This window comes from Antedon mediterranea, chromosome 11 (genome assembly GCF_964355755.1).
Source record: "Antedon mediterranea chromosome 11, ecAntMedi1.1, whole genome shotgun sequence".
NCBI lineage: Eukaryota > Metazoa > Echinodermata > Crinoidea > Comatulida > Antedonidae > Antedon > Antedon mediterranea.
In genome coordinates, this window is record NC_092680.1 from 20,033,261 (window position 1) to 20,057,401 (window position 24,141).

General features: G+C 31.5%; 2 protein-coding genes across 2 annotated transcripts; both read right to left on the reverse strand.

Moving 5' to 3' along the window:
* Positions 1-85: 85 nt before the first annotated feature.
* Positions 86-16,535, reverse strand: LOC140062087 (uncharacterized). Its single transcript, XM_072108133.1, has 27 exons — positions 15,422-16,535; positions 14,574-14,601; positions 13,951-13,990; positions 11,979-13,655; positions 11,537-11,694; positions 11,117-11,263; positions 10,878-11,013; positions 9,983-10,183; positions 9,480-9,649; positions 8,994-9,185; positions 8,589-8,653; positions 8,204-8,308; positions 7,707-7,869; positions 7,388-7,517; positions 7,044-7,186; positions 6,636-6,784; positions 6,386-6,413; positions 5,963-5,984; positions 5,659-5,828; positions 5,136-5,285; positions 4,777-4,894; positions 4,219-4,422; positions 3,933-4,114; positions 3,412-3,600; positions 2,975-3,045; positions 2,727-2,828; positions 86-1,928 (listed from the first exon to the last, which is right to left on the reverse strand). The coding sequence occupies exons 1-27, from the start codon at positions 15,621-15,623 to the stop codon at positions 1,753-1,755; spliced, it is 5,118 nt and encodes a 1,705-aa protein (XP_071964234.1). The 5' UTR covers positions 15,624-16,535; the 3' UTR covers positions 86-1,752.
* Positions 16,533-23,987, reverse strand: LOC140062088 (uncharacterized). Its single transcript, XM_072108135.1, has 14 exons — positions 23,811-23,987; positions 23,194-23,338; positions 22,990-23,054; positions 22,849-22,873; positions 22,384-22,405; positions 22,063-22,232; positions 21,577-21,726; positions 20,927-21,044; positions 20,203-20,394; positions 19,119-19,294; positions 18,465-18,668; positions 18,177-18,256; positions 17,782-17,883; positions 16,533-17,460 (listed from the first exon to the last, which is right to left on the reverse strand). The coding sequence occupies exons 1-14, from the start codon at positions 23,977-23,979 to the stop codon at positions 17,375-17,377; spliced, it is 1,704 nt and encodes a 567-aa protein (XP_071964236.1). The 5' UTR covers positions 23,980-23,987; the 3' UTR covers positions 16,533-17,374.
* Positions 23,988-24,141: the final 154 nt, after the last annotated feature.

The window sequence follows — 24,141 nt, forward strand, 5'->3', positions numbered from 1 at the left end:
TTACAATGTTTCCTTTGCATAAATAGTATAATCATCGATACATTGGCTTGCTCAGCATGTTGGTAATTGGTCATTTAAATTGTGTTGTTAATGGTAGTGGGATACTATGTGCATAGTATATTAGCTTATTTTCTTGACTATACATTTTTCCATGTTCATTTTGCATAAATATATAATATTCAGTAATATTAGTAGTAAGTTTGATTAAAAAATGTATGACAATGTAATTACTATGCTTTGATACAAAATGTTGATAATGGATAATTTAAGGTTTGTCGTTAAAGGTAATGTGGTGGTATATTGTTGTTTTACTATATTTTTCATTTACCATGTTTCTTTGCATATATTCATTGAAATTATATGTTGGTTTGATTTAGAAATGTAATTACTATGCTTTGATACAAAATGTTGGTAATGGATAATTTAAGTGGGTTTGATTTAGAAATGTATGACAATGTAATAATTGCTTGGTTTGATTCAGCATGTCGGTGTTGGGCCATTTAAGGTAAAGCGTACTATATATCTGGTGAATTAGTTTATTTTCGTGACTATATTTTTCATTTTAATTAGTTATTTTACCATGTTCATTTGCATAAATTGACATTATGTTAGTTTGATTTAGAAATTAGTTGTGATTTATTTAGTGATTGATCAGCTTTGTGTTTAAGGTAACGTATGTAGACCTCCGTAATTGTATATATTGTCTTTATTATACTTGTTATTTTAACATATTCATTTTGAATAAAATATATATTGGAATGTATACACACTTGTTATCCATATTTTTGTTTCTTTTTAAAAAACTATTATAATGTATTAACATTACAGTTTGCATACTTTTGGAAAAGTGTGTATGTATTCTCTGTTACAATTAAGGTACAATGATATTGATTACCTTACAGTACTTAATATAACAATGAATAAACTAGTAGTTTGTGTTTCTCTGTATACAGCAATTCATCTGCTATTCTTTCTTAACCCATATAACGGAATTTATAAGTAAAAATGGTTCTATGCCATGACGTTAAATTCAGCACTATTTACCGAAATACTAAAACATGAAAAGCATACGTTTTAAACAGAGCAGGTTAATCTTCTGTTAAGGTAAATAGCAACAGTCCTACATTTGAATAATAAAATTAACCGGATATAGTATACATTTGCGTGAAGCTATTATGCTAAAACCAAGTAATATAATACAAAACGCATAATTCATTACAATGGATACATAATAATAAAAAATTATATAATAATACTATATTTCAAATACTTCAGACAGCTGAGGCTTGCTATATATTTCCTATGTTTGTTGATTTATTATTGCTAAAGCTTATCATTGTGTATTATAACTTTATAAATCAGCTATCTACAGTTTTACACTTCCCAAGTAAATAAAATCAAATATAATATATGTTTTATCTGATTCGTACATTCGAGACTCATGATTCTGTCACATCGTACAACGTTCAGGGTTAAGATAATTCATGATAAAGTGACCTCTACAGTGAATATTCTATTGGTGGGTCAACTAAATTTAAGGTAGTCGTCTCGGTCACAATGTTTTATTGTTCTTTTTGTTGTGTAGTTTCTTTGTAAACGGTAAAACAAACCAAAACCCCTAAAACCGACTAAACGATGTGATATATAATGCGAGGGTAAGAGTGTACATAACCAAAGTGTAGATTTGTATTATTCTTGTTTCTATTGTAAGCATCAAGGTGGTACGTGAGAAAGGGAATGGGCTGGACTTTTTTACTTCTTTCTTTTTCGAACAATAACAGAATGATGTGTATGCCCAGCGTTTACAATGCCTACACGTTGTTTTAAGTTCAGGCCTCGCGTGAACATACTGGGTATTGATTCGCCAAGGCAATCATTTGGAATCCATCCTTCTTTGTTGTCTTTAAGATTTACAGCTCGTACCCAACCTTTTGAAATGATATAAGATAAAAATGTAGAATTAAGTAAAAAACTTATAATGTTACTTTATTTTATGTCAATTATATTACAATCGATTGAATATATTTATGCTTTCAATTATATGCCACCGTTGACTACGCTGTCGTACTTACTCTACCTATTTTTAAAAAAAAAACCGACATACTCAATAACAATGCCTGTAAGCTAATACGCTATGCTGATGACACTGTCATCACAGGACTTTATTGTTCAGAGGATAAGAATAACTACTGAAACTCTCTAGTTAATTTTATATCTTGGTGTGACGATAATTATTTAATATTAAATGCCTCAAATGGAGATGGTGTTTAATTTTAGGAAGAAATATTCACCCATTGAGGCAGTTATAATTAAGAATAATGAAATAGATGTTGTCAATGAATTTAAGTATCTTGGTACCCTTATAGATAAGGACCTTTGTTGGACGCCTAATACAATATACCTTACACAGAAACTCCTTCCTAGTACCATGAGTTCAACTGTAGATTTTTAAGATAATGTTTCAGTTTAGTATTTATTTTATGTTGTAGTGTGGTGAGTTCTTGCAGCAAGCAAGAAGAATTTCAACTGCCACATGTTTGGCCTTTGACAATAAAGTTTTCTTGTATCTTGTATCTTGTACTGAGAATTCAACGTTAACAGCAAGTAATACATTCTAGGCCAATATCCAATTCGTGTGATTATGAGAAATAATTAGGTTACCCTACTGTAGGCTATATTATAGCTGTTATGATATGATGATAAATGAAGCATCATTATATACGTACCAGATGTTTTATCAGTCAATTCTACCTCGTCACCAGCATCCACTTTCAATTCACCTCTGTCACTTCCAAGAAAATGTTTAGCAATCTTGTACTTGGGTCTACCTGCAACATAAGTTTAGGAGGCTTTAGTACGCTGAACTATGGGCGTCAACATAACCATTACCATCCTTTACCTTACTATCCTCAATATACTGCAAACTTAAACGAGATTATTATGTTGAGAATGGTTCTTTAAGAAGAATGCTTACTCCATGAGGCATATTGTTCCCCGACGTCACCAGAGAGTCCGGATAAGGTTTTCCACCAGAATTCGAAACTTCTGCAATATTAAAATAGTTGAAAAGTCTATCAGTGACAAATACTTTAATGACATCTAAAGCAGATTGGCATGACGTTATCATAAATTCATCAGCATATTCTCCCGGTACTTTTAGAGACGGTGACCTTCGGGGAAGCTTGGTGTCAAGCGACAGCTGGCTTGCCATGAAGTTGAAAGCTAGAGGCTAAGAAACTATAGGCTATGTTTACTGTCTATAGACATGGAAATCGGGCCCGTTCCATCATGTAGCATTTACACATTTATCTATTCACTTTTAATAACATGTTTTAACAGCAAACACGTTTACAGATGACTTCAATGTTGCTAGTATTAGTATTTAAACGTACATGAACAAAAACAACAAACCTGTCTTGCGAAGATTCCCAACAAATATAATACTTCATTCTCTCACATGTATCCTTGTGCATAACAATCAAGAACACATTCATTGGCAAACCTTTCTTCTTTGGTACTTTAAACGGATATGTTTCGCTGGATGGCTTCTCAACTTCAACAAAATTCTTGTTGGCACAGTCGATGAGCTTATACTTAACACTAAATATAGGAAATGGTTTCTATGTAGAATTTTTTATTCTTTTTATTCATAAAATGTAAAACAGTGTTGGTTATATAGTCGTTCGTAAATCAAATAAAAACATAAATTTATTTCGTTCCAATGGCAAAATTAAAACACGAATAACTAAATGTAGTCAACCCCTTCAACCCAACAGTGGAAGACCCAGCTGATAAAATGGCTCTTCTTATAATAATTTTGCCACTTTAGCTATATTTGAATTGCATTTAACCACCGCACATAACCGTACAGCAGACCTGACCTACCTTAAAACTGTTAAACGATTGTGTACAATTTAATTCTGTGTGCTTACCAAATTTTTCTGTCTTTCTTGTATTGTTTTTCGTTGATAAGCATCACCACTCGTTCGAATGTTACCAACTTTACATTCGATTCTAACTTCTTCCAGTCTTTGCCACCTTTTTTCTTGCATGAATGCACTATGACGTCATTCCAACTTTCAACCCAGCTCTCATTACTAATAAGTTTCTCTGCCTATAGATAACATCATTTATAATTTTAATAATGAATTTGGAAGCACAATAACTTCATAAAGTATATTGCTCAAATAAAACGACAAGATGTTTCTACAACTTTACCTCAGATAAAGTTACACCTTCAGTTGCTTCAAACTCCATTTGATGAAGAATATTTGAGACGTGTTTATGTTCTTTCTCTTGCAATTTACTATCTTGTTCTTCACATTCATTGATAATGACTGTCATATGTTGAACAAGATCACGAGCCCATCTTACCACTTTTTCATCTGGGTTGCAATATTTCTCAATTGCTTCTTGAAGACTCTTAACACAAACGTTACAATAAAAGCAATACAATGAAGTGAGCATAAGGTGGATTGTGCTGAAACACTCCTCGTTAAATAGAAATCAGTGGGCAAAAAGTGAAAAACATGTTTATACCATATAAATAGTAGGCCTATTTAATTTTAGGTTTAGTTTTTATGTGATAAATTTAGTCAACGAGTATAATTCTCATTTTAAAATAACTAGAGCACTGTTCAAACTTCCTAATCTTATCTTATGGATAATTCGTTCTAAGATTTAAAATATTCGTTCACATTTAATGACGTAATGTAACGTACGGAATAGATATATTATAGTGTTAATTATCTTCGCTAAAAATGAAGTTTACCTTACTTTAATATGTAGGTTGAACTCTTCGAGGAAGTAACACGGTTTCATCAGCAATCGTTGTAAGTTATCTTTCGGTGTTTCTTGGCTTTTTACAATTTCAAAAAATGATCTCCTTCTTTGTCTAAAATAGATTTATGTAATAAATTAAAGAATCTATGGCGATAAAATAACTAATATACATTATACATATCATTATTGATTAAATGGTGTTCAGAAATCATCAATATATCCTTTTTAGCTTATTTCACTATTGTTTTACTGTGAACATTATTTTGACAATGTAATTATATAGTTAATAACAATAATATGTTATTTTTGTATTTTATTCAGGAAAAAACGTGTAAACAACGCTAAATTCTAACCTCAGATATGACAATGTAGATTCTTGAAATCTCGAATTAACCGTATAATCTTTAAAATCCTTAAGATAATTATTGGCTACAACGTCAAGTAGGAGCTGGCAAATATCATAACAATTGTGCCGGTTGCATTTGTTTAAATCGTTTAAAAGACTGCAAACATAACGGTAATAATTAGCACAAAAAGTAATCACAAATATGCCCATTTTATAGCAAAGATTCCTGCGATTAAATTTGCTAACTGCACTTACTAATAACATAGAAACGAGGAGATTTAACAACTAATTATTGAACGAAATGAATTTAAATTAAACTGAATTACGAAACGGAATGTTCAGTAACTTTAAAATTATAAAAATGTTAAAATTTCAGCCAGAAAAGATTGATGTCAGACTAAATTCTTACTCTTCAATAACACGTACTGTAGTTTATCGGTTTCCTTAACTTTTTGACCAATGAGGCTTCGTATTTTAAGCATACGTTTGAATAATAGTTAAAGCCAAAAATGCATTTATAGGTGGCTTACTCATTGAAAAACTTGATGAGTTTTGGAATTCTCGTAAACAGTCTTCTATATTCCCCTTCTTGTAAAATACCATTCTGTGGGTCCAGTGCTGCGTTCGTGACGTAACGACTATTGAGTTCGTTCAAGTCTTCTAAACATGTTCTCACATAAATGACAATTTCATTGAAAACCTTTGTAAAAAATAACACGTTCAATTTTGTTTTTTAGTACTCAAGATTATTTATTATGGTACTCAAGATTATTTAATTATATAAGATATGTGTGTCTTCTCAATTGTTTTACTAAAACTAAGATACATACTTACTCTGGCTATCTTCTGAATGCCCCTGAATCATAAAATAAAACAATTATATTAGTTACTTAAAAGAGGCCTACGAAAAAAAAAAGTTGTACATGGTTATGTAAATAAAAATGCAAAAACGTTCGATTTTATTTATTTATTTATTTATTTATTTATAAGGTTTCGTTTAGCGTGATTAAGCCTTTAGACTCACTGTCACCCAGATGAGCATTTTAGACTCTTCTTTTTTAAACGAGAGGTATTATTATGGGTGTCTGGCAGTCATGGAACGCATTCTACAGTATGCCTACAATGTCAAACAATTTTCAAAAGTTTCATCAGTATTTTCTAGCTGATTTCGATCAGTTTTGTGACTTGTAAGACCTTCTATAAATCCCACCCGCTGAGTTTGTGAAGCATAGTTTGTATAAGTTTGCCTGTACTCACCCATAACGTGTATCAACATAAGTCTCATCTAAGAAAAATATTAACATACAGTCAGGATAATAAAAATGTAAGAAAAATTATCGAAATTCCCTTTTAAAAGATAAAGACAAAATAATGATTTTACCTGACAATAGGATAACAAAGGAATAATATTTTAATTTAATTTTTAATTTTGTTGGTACTCATTCCAACATTGAGACATTTTGGTTTTTCACGGTACACCACTGCATAACAAAAAAATTGCATTTACCTGCTTCGGTTTCCAAATTGTTTCGTGAAGGTAGGTCAGGTTTTTTTTCTTTCTCGAATGACGATGGTCTTATTTTGGCCTCAGCATCCAATGGTGGAGCAATATCAACATAAGCATATGGAGCATCATAATATATACCTTCTTCTACACTGTATATACACATTAATAATCATAATAGACTTAATGTACTTCAGGGAACAGATACGAACAATATGTATTATCTGCCTCATACAGAATAACTTTATACATCCCTTACCTAATGTGAACGTCTCAAGATTTTTAAAATTTACATTATAAATTGTGAAAACAATTTTCCCCTGGTTTTAGTAGGCTTATTAATAAGAGGCGTAAGTTTAAATTGGTGTATATTTTGTATCATTTTTCAAATTACCAGTTTTGTCTACTTACTTGTTGGCTTGATACTGACTGTCTGATATTTGTTGCACCTCTTCCGTCTGCCTATTACCATCATAACTGTCCCTTTGATCAAACGTAGCGCCAATACTTTGGCGCTTGTTTTTATGTGTCGCTAATTCAGAAGATTCTTTTTCCTTCAATAATTTAAGAAAGCTTATTATATTCAATCAATACTTGCAATAACAATGTATCTCTACAATTGGCAACACTATTACAAAATTCATGATTAACACAAATTATAGGACAAACTGACAATGCTTATGAGATAAAGCTGCAACGGATAATAGATAAAAGAAAAGGTATAAGTACTAGAACACCAGTTTAGTCTATCTTACTTTATTCAGGTTAACTTCTGTATCTTCTCTGTTAAGCAAACGTCGTTTGAAAGCAATCACACCTCCAAACCTTTGACCAAGAATTGTCTTTCGCTTTGAAAATTCCTCAACACCGATTCCAACCGAAACCCTGAACAACAGAAATAATAAATATATTATAGAATGAAAGATGCAGGTTGATAATTATATCCGTTTTTATTTAATTCGTAGATTAAAATGATTTACACTTTAATTACTTTCATTTACATTCGCTGAGAAGATACATTTTTACTGGACTTAAATCTAGATTTTGTGGGCATCTAAAATGCATAGATTTTACCTTTTCTTTTTATTCGAGGTTCGCTCTCTTACGTTGATTCGTTCGAGTCTTTCTTTAGACCTGATATTGACCATTATCTGGTATTCGTTTTCTAACTGTTGTCCTATTTCTCTTGGTATCCAACCAACTTTGTTGTCGTGTAATCTTTGTACGCGAAACATTACTGAAACATAAAACTAATTTTCAATCGAGAATATCAACATTTACTCAATATGGTTTACTCTCTATATTGTTTATAGGAACATTACTTGAACTCATGACTAGGTGCTGCTTTGTAGGCCTACGCATTGCATAGTATTCCATATCAATTACTAATACTAGTAACTCAGAAGTTCATAAAACGTGAGTTGCAATGAATAAATCAAGAAACGGATGTAGAATGAGGATCGCAATCAAACGCATTATTTTGTAGGTTCGCGATCAAGAAACAGTGACCCACGCGTAGGCTACAAAGGGTTAAGCAATAATTAATAGCTGTAATACTGAGTAATCGTTACCTTCATCTTCAGTTTCTTCAATCACCTCAACTTCATCTTCAAAAGTAAACGTAACATTAGTTAATCGGTCAGTATACTGTTGACGTATTGAGTACATCGGTCTACCTGTATAATATAATATATTTGTTTATTTGTTTAATTACAATTTGTTTATGTAGTGTATTATCATGCAAAAGGTTGTTTAATTTAAGTTTTTTCACTTTATTTTTACTTTTTAATTTTACATAAATGTGCTTAGGCCTATACATTAAAAAGTCAAATGATATATTCTCTCTAAAGACTCAATTGAAAGTTAATTCCAATGGTTAATGCAGGTTACAAATTTTCTTGAGCTAATCGGTATCAAAATATTATTACAAAATTGTTATTTGATATACGAACTTACTCCATGTTGCATAGATACCATTTTCTGGAATTACTATGGCTCTTTCCCATTCTTTCACCTCTGAACTATTAAGAAAAATCATGATGGAGTTAAACATTGGTTTGGTGGACATAATTTAGTTTTTCTCTCCTCAAATAATAAAATACAGTGTAGCAAACGTTCATTTCACATGGGCTAGTTTCCTTTTGCTAGAATATTTATTACTGCATTTAAACTAAAAAATACTATAAAAACATAACTAAGAGAAATTATTAATTTAAAGGAGTCATCAGTTCATCAGTCGCCAAATGTAGACAAAATAATATAGTTTATATGCTTATACTGGTAGCCGCTTCAATGCATATATGGCTGATAATTGATATTCACAAAACAATTTAAAACATTAACAAAACCAGTGTTACTTACTCAGTTGCGACTTTGTCACCCGTAAAAGCTAATACGTATTTGGTAGTTAAACAGAGAGTCTTAGTTTGTCCAACGAGCTTGTAAAAATACAGTACAAACGTATGTGGATGTGGAGACGCTTTCTTTGGTAGTTGTTCGAAATCAACGTAGTTTCTGTTACAGCATTCCAGTAACTGGTATGATGTGCTTTTACTTTAGGTTTAGAATGAGTAAAATATTGGTTACATATAATAATGTTATAATTTTCAACTTGTTAGGCCTAAATCAACTACATGATTATCCATTAATCAGAAGTAAAATAGCAATATTGATATTTGATTTTTACCGTTTGTCTTGTCTTGCTACTTTCCTCAACTCAACAAGAATCAAAATGAGAAGAGATATCTTATAGAAATATTATCCTAGAGACAGGAGATGTAATTATATGATAATCATAGGCAATTAAAAGGAATAATTCAGCTGGATTAAAATAATACGTTTAGTCACCTTCTTTTAGTTTCTTCTGCTGTGGTCAAAAGAACAAACTTTTCGAATACCACCAAGTAAACTTTGTTACCAGGATAAGCACTTTTGCCGTATTTAGATTTCTTTGGCATGTTTACGTTTAAAAAAATCCCATGCACCTTTGCGTAATCCTCGGCCAGTATTAAGGAAGCCTACAATTAAGAATATAATCTAGTCATAATTATTTTGATGATAATGAGATTATAACTTGTAGTACAATAATAATGATTTACTATTACTAGCTCACAGTATACTTAAAATAATGAATACTTATAAACATATTTCACAAGTTATCGAAAGAAGTGAATATCCATTAATATTTAGAAGTAGAAAAGCCAATGCAATTTCTAATAAAACTAGTTTGGCCAAGAAAGTACAATACGGTAAATGCACAATTAAAAACATAATCTATTAAATTTAGTTAATATTGATTTATAAAGCTATTAATTTTAATAATAATATGAATAAATAAGATTCAACTTTACTTCTTCACCAATGAGTCCAAACTCGTTTTTTGGAAATTGTATCTGTTCAACGATTTTAGATGAATGGTTTACATCTCTCTCAGCTCTATCTTTACATTCCTCTTGTAATCTGTGTTGCGTATTCACCAAAAGCTGTTGCGTTTCGTGTGCTAATTGGCTCACAGCATTGCCATGGCAATTTATTTTGGCCTCCTTCAAATCCTTTATAAACAGTTAGACAATTCATTAAATGTGGGGTATAGTAGTAACACTAATAAGCCTTGGTTAATTTTTTTTTTCTGTTTATACGTTTATTAATATGGATGATATTTCCGAAATAAAAAGAAATTGAAATTGAAATTAATTGAATTGAATTGAATATTAATTGCTTAGTTAATGGGTACTTTTTGTTGAAATACACCACAATAATGTATAATTTCCAGGCATACAAAAACAAATATTAGCATTAGGCATAATATTCTTATTGGTATTCTCTAACTAATATGAATATATTTTGATTGATGTGATTGAAGATTAAACCACAGAATCGATGAACTGTAAAAGAAACAGGATGATTATTCTTTGTATGAGTTGAAATATTTATATAATTTGTTCCAACATTTTATACATATATATTTGTAAATAATGTACCAAATACTGTATAATTTATGAGTTTTAAAGCATGTATTTTATGACCGTCTTAAATATGATTGAGTTAGAAATAGAATATTGGGTACCACGTCACACAGAAACGCCAGGCAATTCAAAGGGCCTTGGACTATGGTACGGGATAAATGTACATAGGCCTACAATAATACAATAAGTATGCCTAAAAAATGGCTCAACGAAAAGTGGACCTTTTAGAAATGCTTTTGCATAAAACCGAGACATTTTAATTCTAAACCACAATACGAACCTGTAAATGATATGCTAGTGTATCAAACCAGTTATTTGGTTCTTTAAAACGTTCTTCCAGATCTGTAAATGAATACTCTTGTCGAGTTGATTGTGACAACCTTTGAAATAGCATGTGGCAGTCAGGCCGGGATTTCCTAAACAAAGGTAATATAAAAAAGATTATAACTCAAACGGCTAATTATCGATACCTAGATTTACAGATTCTTAAATGTCCGATGAAAAAAAAAAGATTCTTACTTGACGAATGAAAGTAGATTCTGTCTGATGTCCTGATTCAGGTAGTACCATTCAAAGCATTCAAAGTAACGCTCAGCTAGCCAAGTTTTCAACAACTTATATAGTTCGACAATGTCTTTGCGTGTATATTCCAAATGCGTTTTTAGCCTACAAACAAAGAAGTATTACAAATTAACACCAATTCTAACATTTCCAATAATGGTTGAAATAATATTAAAACTATTGTAATAATGATTTGAATATTGATAACGATAAGAGCAACAACAAAATTCATAACATTTGAATTATGTTTTGTAATTTCTGTTCTAAGGTTGGATAAGATTCGTGTGATGTTTGTGTTATACACAGGGCAGTTTGGAAATCATAAAACGTAGTCTTTAAAAGAACATTTGAATATTAAATATTTGAAAATGATCGTACGTATGTAAAACTTCCACAATTTCATCCAAATGATTGAACATCTTGTGTTCTCCAACTGAGAAAAATGCATGGTTTAGTTTGTTTTGTTCGTACATCTCCCGTGTTTCTTTCACATAATCATGTAACCATTTCACTCGAATGAATAAATCCTCACATTCCTAAAAACAAATTGTATAGAGTTTAAACTTATTAATAAAGAAGTTGATATTTGTTCAGAACTTACATGTGTAACTGAAATATCAAATTTATATTTTTAAAACGTAATTTTCAAAATGTTTTAATGCAAATCTGTATTGCTGTTGTAAGGACAATATTGAAACGTAACTATTGGGTCATTTTTTCACTACCCCGATTAACATTAACATTTGGCCCCTGACCTACTAATTAGACCTAATGAATAAATGTCAAGGAAAATAACAAATTAATAGGCAAGCTAACTTACTTTTATGCAGGTAGGATCTCTTTCTTCTGTAGGTACCTGATCGTATCTATTGGATATGTTACAGGTAATTGTGAAAGGGTAGTGCTCGGGAGTTTCTTCACACGGTGATATGTCCTGCTGGTTCGTCCCTATTGTCTTTTGCAGGCTATCCCCGATGTTTGCTACCTGATATGTCTCTTGTTGCATGATTGTTTGTCTGGTGCTTCCATGTTCAGTTGGTTCAGGACTTGGAGATTGATCCGGATTAAGTAACCGCTCCAGTTCTTGCCGTTTCCGCCAGTTCGTTGGTTTGCGGATTAGTGACGGAGTCGAAAGGAGTAACTGTTCCGGCTCTCTCTGGTGCAAGTGTATGGGTGTTGTGACGTTTGCTGATTGAGTCGGACTATATAACTGCTCCTGTTCTTGTTGCTGCTGCCAGTTTGTTGTTGTTCCAGGGTTTGGTGATTGAGTCGGACTATGTAACTGGCCAATATTTAGCTGCCGCAAGTTCGTTGGTTCATGGCTTGCTTGTTGATTTAAACGAAGTAACTGCTCCGGGTCTTGCTGCTTCCGCCAGTACGTTGGTTTGCGGATTGGTGACGGAGTCAGAGGCAGTAACTGTTCCGACTCTCTCTGGTGCAAGTTTTTGGGTGCTATGGCGTCTGCTGATTGAGTCGGACTATATAACTGCTCCTGTTCTTGTTGCTGCTGCCAGTTTGTTGTTGTTCCAGGGTTTGGTGATTCGGTCGGACTATGTAACTGCCGCAAGTTCGTTGATTCATGGCTTGGTTGTTGATTTAAACTAAATAACCGCTCCGGTTCTTGCTGCTTCGGCCAGTTCGTCGTTGGTGTGCGGATTGGTGACGGAGTCAGAGGCAGTAACTGTTCCGATTCTCTCTGGTGCAAGTTTTTGGGTGCTCTGGCGTTTGCTGATTGAGTCGGACTATGTAACTGCTCTAGCTTTTGCTGGTGCAGGTTCGGCCTCGGCGGCAGAATCGGATAACTTAACTGCCTCTGATCTTGTTGCTGCTGCCAATTTGTTGTTGCTCTGGGATTTGGTGATTTAGTCTGACTATGTAACTGACTAACATCTAGGTGCCGCAAGTCCGTTGGTTGATGGTTTAGTGATGTAGTCGAACTAAGTAAACGTTCCGGTTCTTGCTGTTTCAAGTTCGTCGGTTCAGGGCTTAGTGACGGAGTCGGACTGAGTAATTGATCAGGTTCCTTCTGTTGTAAGTTTGTTGATCCATGGCTTGGTAACGTAGTCGATCTAAGTAACTGCTCCGGCTCGTTCAGTTGCAAGTTCGTTGACCAAAAACTTGCTGATGGAGTCGAACCAAGAAACTGTTCCGGCTCTTGCTGTTGCAAGTTCGTTGGTCCAGGACTTACTGATGGAGTCGAACTAAGTACATTATCCGGCTCTTGCTGTTTCAAGTTCGTTGACATAGGACTTAGTGACGAAGTCGAACTAAGTAAATATTCCGGGTCTTGCTGTTTCAAGTTCGTTGGTCCATGACTTGGTGGTTTAGTCGGACCACGTAACTGTTCCGACTGTTTCGTTGGTACATTGGGGAATGGTGATTTAGTCGCACTATTGAACTGATCTTGCTCTTGTTGCTGTGTGTATGTTGGTCCCGAGGTTGTTAATTGACTTTCACCGAATATCCATCCTGCCTTCTTTTCTAGCTTATATTGAATCTGCATAATTAAATGTATCTATTAATATGTATTGGTACCAACGGTTTATACAATTATACACTGAACATTTATTACAAGTAATATAAAAACTATTGTGTTCTTACTCATTATTAAGAGAACACTTTGTATTTCTCTCATATTCACTTGTCATCATAACTGTTAACGGAAGCATTGCCTTATTTGTTGTAAGAATTTGTAATAAGAACAAAATGTATAGGATTCACAGTGAATTCAATATTTTTGAAATACACGCTTATCGTAGCCTAGAAAATGTTTAAAGATGCTTTTAAATTACCTGTTTAATCTTATTCGGCTGCTTCGGTACATCGGGTGGTCTAGTGTAATACATATATAACATTGTAGTTGGTTTGAAGTAGTATCAGTATATGTCATCGTTATTGTAGTAAAAACACAACATAAAAAATTGTTTACATTTATAATTGTGTCAATAAATGTAGACAACTTTACCTACCATGCTAATCAATATCACTATACAGCCTAAGTGTACATTATCAAACTTTAGTTTGCAAACATGAGTCTGTACAACAGTTTTTCCAAGTTTGCTGGTGTAGTAGACCAGGTTTAAATTTCCAAGCCTCTTATTATCAATCTAGAGTTTGCTAGACTTTATTTAGATATATGATTTCCATTTGAAATACAGCTACATTTAAAGTAATAAAATAACATTTAAATTGTATATTCAATATACTATACAATCTAATGCAAAATAAAATGGTTTTCCTATTGACTACCCCATCATTATAATCTCATGAGCCTTTATCCCTTACAAACACAGCATGGTATATTTCTGTGTCTTTAATATGCACAGATGCTGTGGCCTTCTTTTTGCATATAGGTTTACTTACCATTACATCACATTGTTTTTCACAGCTTTAAAATTGTAACAAAAAAACATACCTTTTTGTATATGGTCTTGGAGAAATGTCTGGGGAGTAAAAAATTGTCAAAAGATAGTTTTAAATTACATCAGGATCAGGATACACGTCTTTTTCATATTGCGTTTAGTATACAAAAAGCACATTTCTGATATTTTATACTGGACAAATAAACGCAGTGGAAGCACATTCAAGTTCAAGTTCTTTACTTTGGCTTACGAGTTTTATTTATTATTGAATACTGTGTTCAAATAGAAGAGGAAATTGAGAAATATAAAAATAAAATCCAGCTTGATAGAATAGAAAATAATCGAACAAAAGTAGCTGTGACGTTTGAGGAAGTGTCTTTTCACAGGCGACTGTTATTGCGAAATGAGCTCTTTGTATTCAATCCTCTATATTTAATAGCAAATCATCCACTTAAATGATCAAAATGTTGATATAATTTTCACTCTCAATGACTACCCTTTTACCATGGTTATCTACAGGTACATGCACATAATGCTACATAGAGGATACGTCATGTATAGGCATATTATAGCTATACCAATTATCCTAATTTAGAGGCTTGGTTACAAACAGTTATTTTCAGACTGTCATGTGTTTGGTGTTGTGGCTTCACCGGCTTCAACATAGTACATGAGTACGCTTAGCAGATGATATGCAAATGAGCAAGCTCACAGTAGTCTGAGATTATTGTTTAAAGACTTGTTATCTAAAACACTGATATTGCAAATGTGTTATCATGTGTAACTGCGATGCACATATTATAAGACAGTGTTGCAAATGGTGATCTTGTACATTCCTATGGCATGATCGTATACGGTACTAAACAAATATACAATACTACAAACAAAAAGTGAATCTTACCTATTAGTGGCTGATTCTCATAATTGTATTCAAACGTTGCGATTTTTCCATATTTATCATCCACGTTCAGATTACTTTCAGACTGTCTTCTTAGTTGTTCAAATTTAGCCTTTGCCGGAGCATTTTGGCTTACGTTAAAACTTTCGGATTTTGGGCGACGAGGTTTTGGTTTAACGGTGGGTGGCACTTTACTTGCCTTCATGATGTTTATCCAACGACTGAGTTATTTTGTAAATATACTAGGTATAGTATCTACACCGTGTAATCTATTTCTGAATCTTTAGAAATTTTTATGACAAAGGGTTTCTATAATTGACTGGTACATACTGTAAGTTTACTCGAAATGCTTCATTAAGTTTCCATTTCGTAAACACAAAATAAACAATTTCGTACATATTTATTTCCTCCATGGTAAAATAGTTACGTCCATATGTAGTATCGTTCCGCCACCGCGTAGAATTAAGCTGAACATCATTATTTAAAGATGTATTGTCCCCAAAAACATGAAAAATAAAAATTAATAAAATCAGACTTTGAATAGATTATTTTGTTGCTTTAATAAATTTAATCATTTCTGTAGAAAAAAAATTACAAAATAAATGGTTAAATTCAACCAAAAATCCATTGGCTGGCAGCCAATTTGACTATTTTTTGCTTTAAATTACATTTTTTTAGGTAAATACTTTTCAAAGTGGATAACTATTTGTTGACATTAAAATGGCACATTCAACAGAGAAATGTTTAAGAATTAATTTTTCAGGGGGACAATACATCTTTAACTGTATATAATTATATTAACTTGACTTTTACATTCGGAAACAAAACAATACAATAATCAAATATAAAAATACATGTATATATATATATATATTCCTTCACTTGCACTGATGAAGGGCTAGTTGCCCGAAAGCTCTGCTAACTTTTCTGGCTGTTTACTTTATCGTTTTGATTTAGCTTTTCGCTTTTTATTTTTGTATCTCCATTGAGATCCAGCAACTGATACCCACAGCATTGTCATTTTTTTTCAGTAATTTGCCTTTGGATTTATATATATATATATATAAATATACATGGGGCTTACATGGTATTGTTCAAAATATATATATATATATATATATATATATATATATATATTCTCACAGATTTCCTCATCTTTATCGTTTCAAATTAATTAATTAAATTTCAGTATATCACCGGGCGGTTTAGAATTAATGTTCTTTGCCTGATTTATTTATATATATATATGTTTGCAACATTTAAACTATTAATTTAAATACACTTTGCACACATTCATAACGTATAGTAGGCCTATGGTCCTTTGGGTTATATATTAGCTTATTTAGTTGCATCGTATAAATGTGTTTTAATACTCCATTGGTGTATAAAATAAATTTATGGGACTAAATAGATCAAACATGTTGAGGTTTCTTAATTTACGACCTGCTTGTTTAGTTTGTAAGTTTGAGAAAACTTTATTTGTCAATAAGATGTTTATAAAGTATCTCATTCATTATTAAAATTCACTCTTCCTTAAGTTTACATTATACAGTGCATTGTATATAGAGCGCATTTAATTTTGCTACGTTTTTTTAAACAAACAATAAATGGAAGTCAGTATAATTTCAACTAGTACCCTATCTATTTAACTTCATAAAAGCATTTACAGAAAGCCCACCTTGTCATTTAAGTACAAATGTAATCCACACCATATTTACATTAAAAACAAAATAAAGGTCGTGGATACCCAGTCACGTACAGTGGAATAGCCAGCATTGTACCCATCAGTTTTATTATTTTTTTTTTATTTTGCGTTTGTTTTATTTTAATTAAGACGATAGTGGCGAATTGGATATATAGAGTGGTGGTAAGTATCAATTATTCAACTTTTGAATATTAACGTATTGATATTTAGGTTCTTCATTGTAATGTCTACATGATTATTTCTTCAAACGTTTAGTGGAACAGTATTGATTCGCCAAGACATTTATCAGGAATCCATCCTTTTCTGTTGTCTGTAAGGTTTATGGCTTTCACCCAACCTATTGAAATATTAATAATAATGAGATGAAATAACACTTACGTGAATATTATGTTAACAGTATTAAAAATTTATTCAAAAAATGATTAACGACATTGTGTTCCGTCGTTTTACTTTCAAAATAACAATGTAATATTTATGTAAAAATAATGTTGGTACGGGAATACGTTCAGTACATAATGTAGAAAGTGTGTTTTCCCTAAAAAACACCATTTACTGACTTGAAAATTTCAACTTGAGGTATTGTTTTAAAAAACCGTTAACTAGGTTCACATTGATCAGTACCTCAACATGTTTGAAAATGTTATACTAGCATACATACCGTTTAATCTATCAGTTATTTCTACCTTGTCACCAACATTGGCTTCTAGATTACCACTGTTACTCTCATGAAATTCTGTAGCAATCTTGTATTTTGGTCTACCTGGTTTGATAAGCCATAACATAATTATGTAGAGGAATAAGAATGTCTCAAAACATTAACATTTGTGTATTTTACAATACAATTAAATAAAACAATACATTTTCCAGGTTTAAAGTGTGTGAAACTATATAAATATCATATTAAACATTTGATCATAAAAATGCAAAACACAGCAAAAGAAAAGTAAATTGGTTCAAACAAAATCATCATTCTTATTATCATCTATGAACTATAAGCCACATAATTTCTATCAATCACATGGTTTTTCAAAAAATACCGTATAAATCACTTACTCCAGGAAGCATACAGTTCCCCATCATCATCATCATCATCATCATCCATTAAAAAGGATTTCCTCCAAAACTCGAAACTTCTATAAAATAATTAAAGTTAGCAATAAACATGTCTTTCAGTCTTTTAGTTTACATGAACTGGTTCGTTTAGATATATTTTTGAATATTGAATTGTTATTTGCATTTAAGGTTAATAGTTAACTTCATAACAATGTTTACCGATTTATGAAATGGAATTGTGTTTAACAATGTCCATGTATCGCTAGAGAACACGAAAGCTCAACTAACCTGTCATGCGAAGGTTCCCAACAGACATAATAATCCATTGATTTCCTTGATTGATTTCCTTCCTTATCCGTGTGCATAACAATAAAAAACACATCCATTGACACACCTTTTTTCTTTGGTACTTTAAACGGATAGGTGTCACTTGATGGGTTCTGAAGCTTAACACAATTCTTGTTGGCACAGTCGATCAGATTATAGCAAACCCTAAAATAATCGAAACTCAAAATTAGTACTATAATTAATCAAGCATCGATACAGTGTATATTTGAGATATAAATGATTTGTTTGTAAACATAATTTTAATGCATTATTAGTCTTTGTATTACTTGCTGTGCCATGTTTAAACATAATAATGTTATGATCTGAACATAATAATAGGCGCCATCTCATGCAATAATAATAATATAATATTTTTCTAGATTGTTTTCAGTAATATGTTTGGATAAAATGTAAAGTAATATATTTGTGCTGTTGTTTATCAAAGAAGTAATTCTTTTAATTTGTTCAATAATTTAATGATAAAGACGTTGACGTACTATGCAATGGATGTACTGTATAATATTATGGTAAAGATACAATTAGTACCATACAATGCATTTATTGAATTTATTAATTTTATTATCAGTGAACGGTTTAATTTAGTGAAATGCTTACTCATTTTGTATTTTGTGGTGCTTTTCGTCGATAAGCATCACCACTCGTTCAAATGTGACCAACTTTACATTGGATCCTATTTTTTCCCAGTCTTTGCTACCCCTTTTCTTTCTGGAATACACTATGACGTCATTCCAAGTTTTAGCCCAACTCTCATTACTAATTTGTTTCTCCTTCTACGCATGAAAATATATGAATTGAATAATTACAATGCCGAGTGTTATTTGCATGTATACATTAAACAACTGGTTTGCTTGATGCCTAACTAAAAGAAAAACAACTAAAAAGACGTAAGAATTCAACGCACCATCCGGTAAATTACCCAGACACGACACATGATTATTTCAATCTATTATTAACAACAAACCAATTAGCAGCAAAACTGCTGAATTACATGGAATTTGTAGGAAATATATATAAAACAAATATACAAATATTCACCGAAAAATACAAAAAAGCATTCATAACATAACACCTTTTGGTGTTTGGTGGAATGTACACCGCACTGACAACAATTGCGGCCACAGCAGTAGGTCACAGTGGTAGACGATGAAGACGTACACTCGTAGCTAGCAATACACATTACAATTTGTTGGGAACATTATTGTTAGGAAGGTATCTACAAGTAGATTGTCTTTAACTTAAATGGCCACTCCTCTGTGTAAAACACTAAACTCGTTTACTGCAATACAATCATTATTTACTTTCCATGTTTTTCACCAATATGTTAACATGTTTATATATTCAGCTACATACCACCTGTTAATTGCGAGTGCTACCACAGCAATTTCCAGTTATTTGGCCTGGGCAATTTTATTAAAATTATCGTCAAATATTGTCCTAAATGTGTGCAAATCCTTATTCACAGTGCAACAATAATGATTTAATTTCGTAATACACAGTCACAAGAGAACAGTAATAGGAATTAAGCAAAAATTAATCCACGAGAGAAACAAATTATTGTTTTAGGTTTGTGCTTTTTATCATCTAATTGGTCGACCTTACAAACAAACCCAAAACTAATAATTCCATAAAACTTCCTTAACAAATTTATATAGAATTGCTGCATAATTATTTGCTTTACCTCGGATAAAAGTACACCTTCACTTTCTTCAAATTTAAGCAGAATCTTTGATACATGTTTTTCTTCTCTCTCTTGTAATGTATTGTCTTGTTCTTTACACTCTCTTAAGATGTGTTTCATATATTGAGTGAGGTCATGAGCCAGTCTCACTACGTTTGCTTCCGGGTTGGAAGATACTGCTTCTTGAAATCTCTTAAAACAAAAATTACAATTATCAACAATTATATTAATTATCAAATCTCACAACCGCAGCCTATGTCATACTTAAAAACACATTGCACACCACAACATACATCAATATTATATTATTATTTAATAATCCGTGGTAGGCCTACAAAAAACAACTTTCATATTTTAATACTAATAAAAAATAAAAAACAATCATAAACCTTGTTCATAATGTATACCGGACAAACGATATGAAAAAAATAATAGTGTAATCGATTGCATGTAGGCCTACATTTCTTTCTAATTAAGATCGGTAAACATAATGGTATGAAGATCATTTAATTGTAGACAAAGAGAGTAGCATTCGACCCATTACAGCATACCGGCATTATCTTAATACATTAATGATTTCAGATTTATTTCAACTGCCATTCGGGCACTGAATGCTTGTCAGTACGAAAGTGATGAATGAATGATTCAATTTATCTTAAATATTTTGTCCTGGTGGTATTAGGCCTATATTTATACCTTACGAATGAAAATGTATGTATCTTACTTTGATGTGGTAGTTGAATTTGTCGATGAAAAAACACGGTGCAACCAACAGAAGATCCAAGGTGTCTTTCTTTGTGTCTTGCTTTTTTACTAATTTAACAAATAAATCATTTTTTCTCCTAAAAATATAAAATAAGTAGATGAGAGCATAACGCAAATAAGTATATTATCACGACGACTGGATGACATGGTATGATAATCATAAAATATTAATAACTAATGATAACTTAAAAAGAAAAAAAAACAACACCGACAACAACAGTAATGTTATAAACATAAAGCACTGTTTACTGCGCTAAAAGACCAACAATCATTATTGAAACAGGTGAGATTTTAATCACTTGAATTACTTTAGAAGATTATTTTACTATTTATCATATTTATTTTGTTTTGTTGTTACTGTTATTGATATTAATACTTCTTATTACCTGATTGTTTTTAAGGGTCTCGGCTTAAAAAGCTTTGCTTATTTTGGGTTCCCTTTTCCATGACATTTTTTTATGACATAAATTATTTGTACATATACTTAGCTTTATAGAATAAATACATTTTGATAGATTATCATTAATGTATTTACTTGTGCAAAAAAAAAGCCTTGGGATAGGTATTATGGTTTGTTCTTTTAATAGATAAGACTTAAATCATTCTAACCTTAGATATGACAGTGTAAATTTTTGAAATCTAAAATTAACCGTATAATCCTTGAAACTTTCCAGATAATCAGTGGTTACAGCGTCAAGTAGAAGCTGACAAATCTGATCACCATCTGGCGAGTTGCATTTTTTCAAATTGCTCATTAGGCTGCAAATAAATGAAACCAAAGAATAAAAATGTTATAACCAAAATGTTTTTTTTTTTAAATGTGAAATTGTTCAAAATACATATTTTAAAAACAATTTATTCATTTATTTTTATATTTTATCGGAAGCCATGATATTTTTTATTCATAATATATTTACACACACGGAAAAAAAACTTGTTGTGCGTCATCCTGTGACGTCATGTCTTTTTTTGGATACGAAGTTTGAGTGAAATCTTACTATAGTTACTGATTACACATACTTTTACCTCTGATATTTGACAATTTATAATTTGAATGCGAAAACTAAACTAAACTATGCATATAATATAACATACTTATTAAGAAACTGAATAAGCTTTGGAATTCTCGCAAACAGTCTTCTATATTCTCCATCTTGTAAAATACCATTCTGCGGATTCAGTGCTGCGTTCGTGACGTAACGACTATTGAGGGTATTCAGGTCTTCTAAAGTTTTGCTCACAAAATTCACAAATTCACTAAAAATCTTTGTAAAAACATCTTAGACAATTACACGATTAATATTTTATTTTCATGATCGTTTTATAATATTCATTCACTTTGTGTATTTTTTTTCTTTCTAATTTTATTTATTTTGTTCAAATTATATTCGTAACTAACATACTGTAAAAACTTACTTGGTCTATCTTCTGCACGCTCCTGAATCATAAGATATAAAAAAATATATATAATTTTGATCCGTAAACAAAGAAAAAAAGATGTATGTGGTGTGTATCGGGCCTAGTTTATGAGTTACAACCTCTGTATACATTGGTACAAACGTTTAACCCGAGTTTGTTATTGGTTCTGATATTGTTTGATTACATTCAGTGGTGTAAATAAATTAAAATATTCACGCGTGGTTGAAGTCTGAAGTTGAACATTTTATTTGATTTAGTATCACTAATGGACTTCGATGTAATATATTACGGTTTTGACTTTGACATTATTTGTTTACTTTTAGTTACTCTACACATTGTCGCTAGAAGTCAGTATAAAATTCAGCTACCCATTAGAATAATTAAACACTGCACAGATACAAACACATATTTATAATGTGGAGCACAATATATATATAATTTATAATGTAAATCTATACTCACGGTTTACTTGAAGGAAACTTTTTGACTAATAAAAATATAATATGATACATTTAGTTTAATTGAAATACAATTATACTGTACGTCCATTGCTTCAAATTTAAATCAAATACAAAGAAAAAGAGAAGAGAAAATGCAAGTTACCTTCTTCGGTTTCCAAGCTGGGTGTAGGTGCGTCAACAGGCACATAAAATATAGTGCCAGGTACACTGTACATAAAAAGGAGGTAGTTTAGCCTTATTGATTGGACGGATAGAACATCATTCAGACACAAAAGTAATAGAGATTATCATGTATTTCATATGATTTTGTATAAATAAGGCATCAAAATTTTTGCAAAAAATATACCCTTTCTCTCTTTTTTCAAGTCTTTCTTTTCTTCGTTCCGACTTGAAGTTTACCATTATCTGGTATTCATTTTCTAACTGTTGTCCTATTTTCTTTGGTATCCAACCAACTTTCTTGTCGTGTATCCTCTCTACACGAAACATTGCTACAAGATAAAAACATCCACAAGAGTTTAAAAAAACATAAAAGCAGACGTAACTTCACATTGCACAGGTACCGTATACTACCAAGATCAGCTAGAATATCAGCCTCCGAAATTATTCACAGATCACATTATTATTCACATTTATTTACAAAATTAGAATTACGAAAAATATTGGCCACAGAATCAACACGGAAAGACAGAAAAATCAAAGAATCCATAACATTAATAAAACACGATAATGAAGACAATACATTTGTCGTATTGCACGTCAATCTAATCTTAATCTTAAAATTTAGAATCAATAATATATCAATATATATATAACCAAAAATGAATTACATTTACTACTAGCTAGCACTACGATTATGTTATATAACTATGATGAAAATTAAAAGAATACACAAGTAAATTGAATTTTTTTTATCGATTAACCTAACAATTATTTGATAAATCTTGTTGAATTGTTTTTTACCTTTACCATCAATTTCTTCAACCACTTCTACTTCATGTCCACCCTCAAATGTGATACCAGTTAATTGGTCAGTATAGCGTTTACGTATCTTATACTTTGGTCTACCTGAATATGTAATGTTTTTTATACTGATAAAAGCTGTAAGATGGTACATCACAGTAACACACATTTATTTAATTATAAATTCGAACGGTAACATTATGTTTTTGTAATAATTAGTAAAAACCCCCAAGCTCTAATTTCAATATCATATTATGCTTATAAAAAGCAGTAGGACTATCAAAACACAATGTGAAAGGAGTAGCCGAAAATAATACCACAATTTTTGACA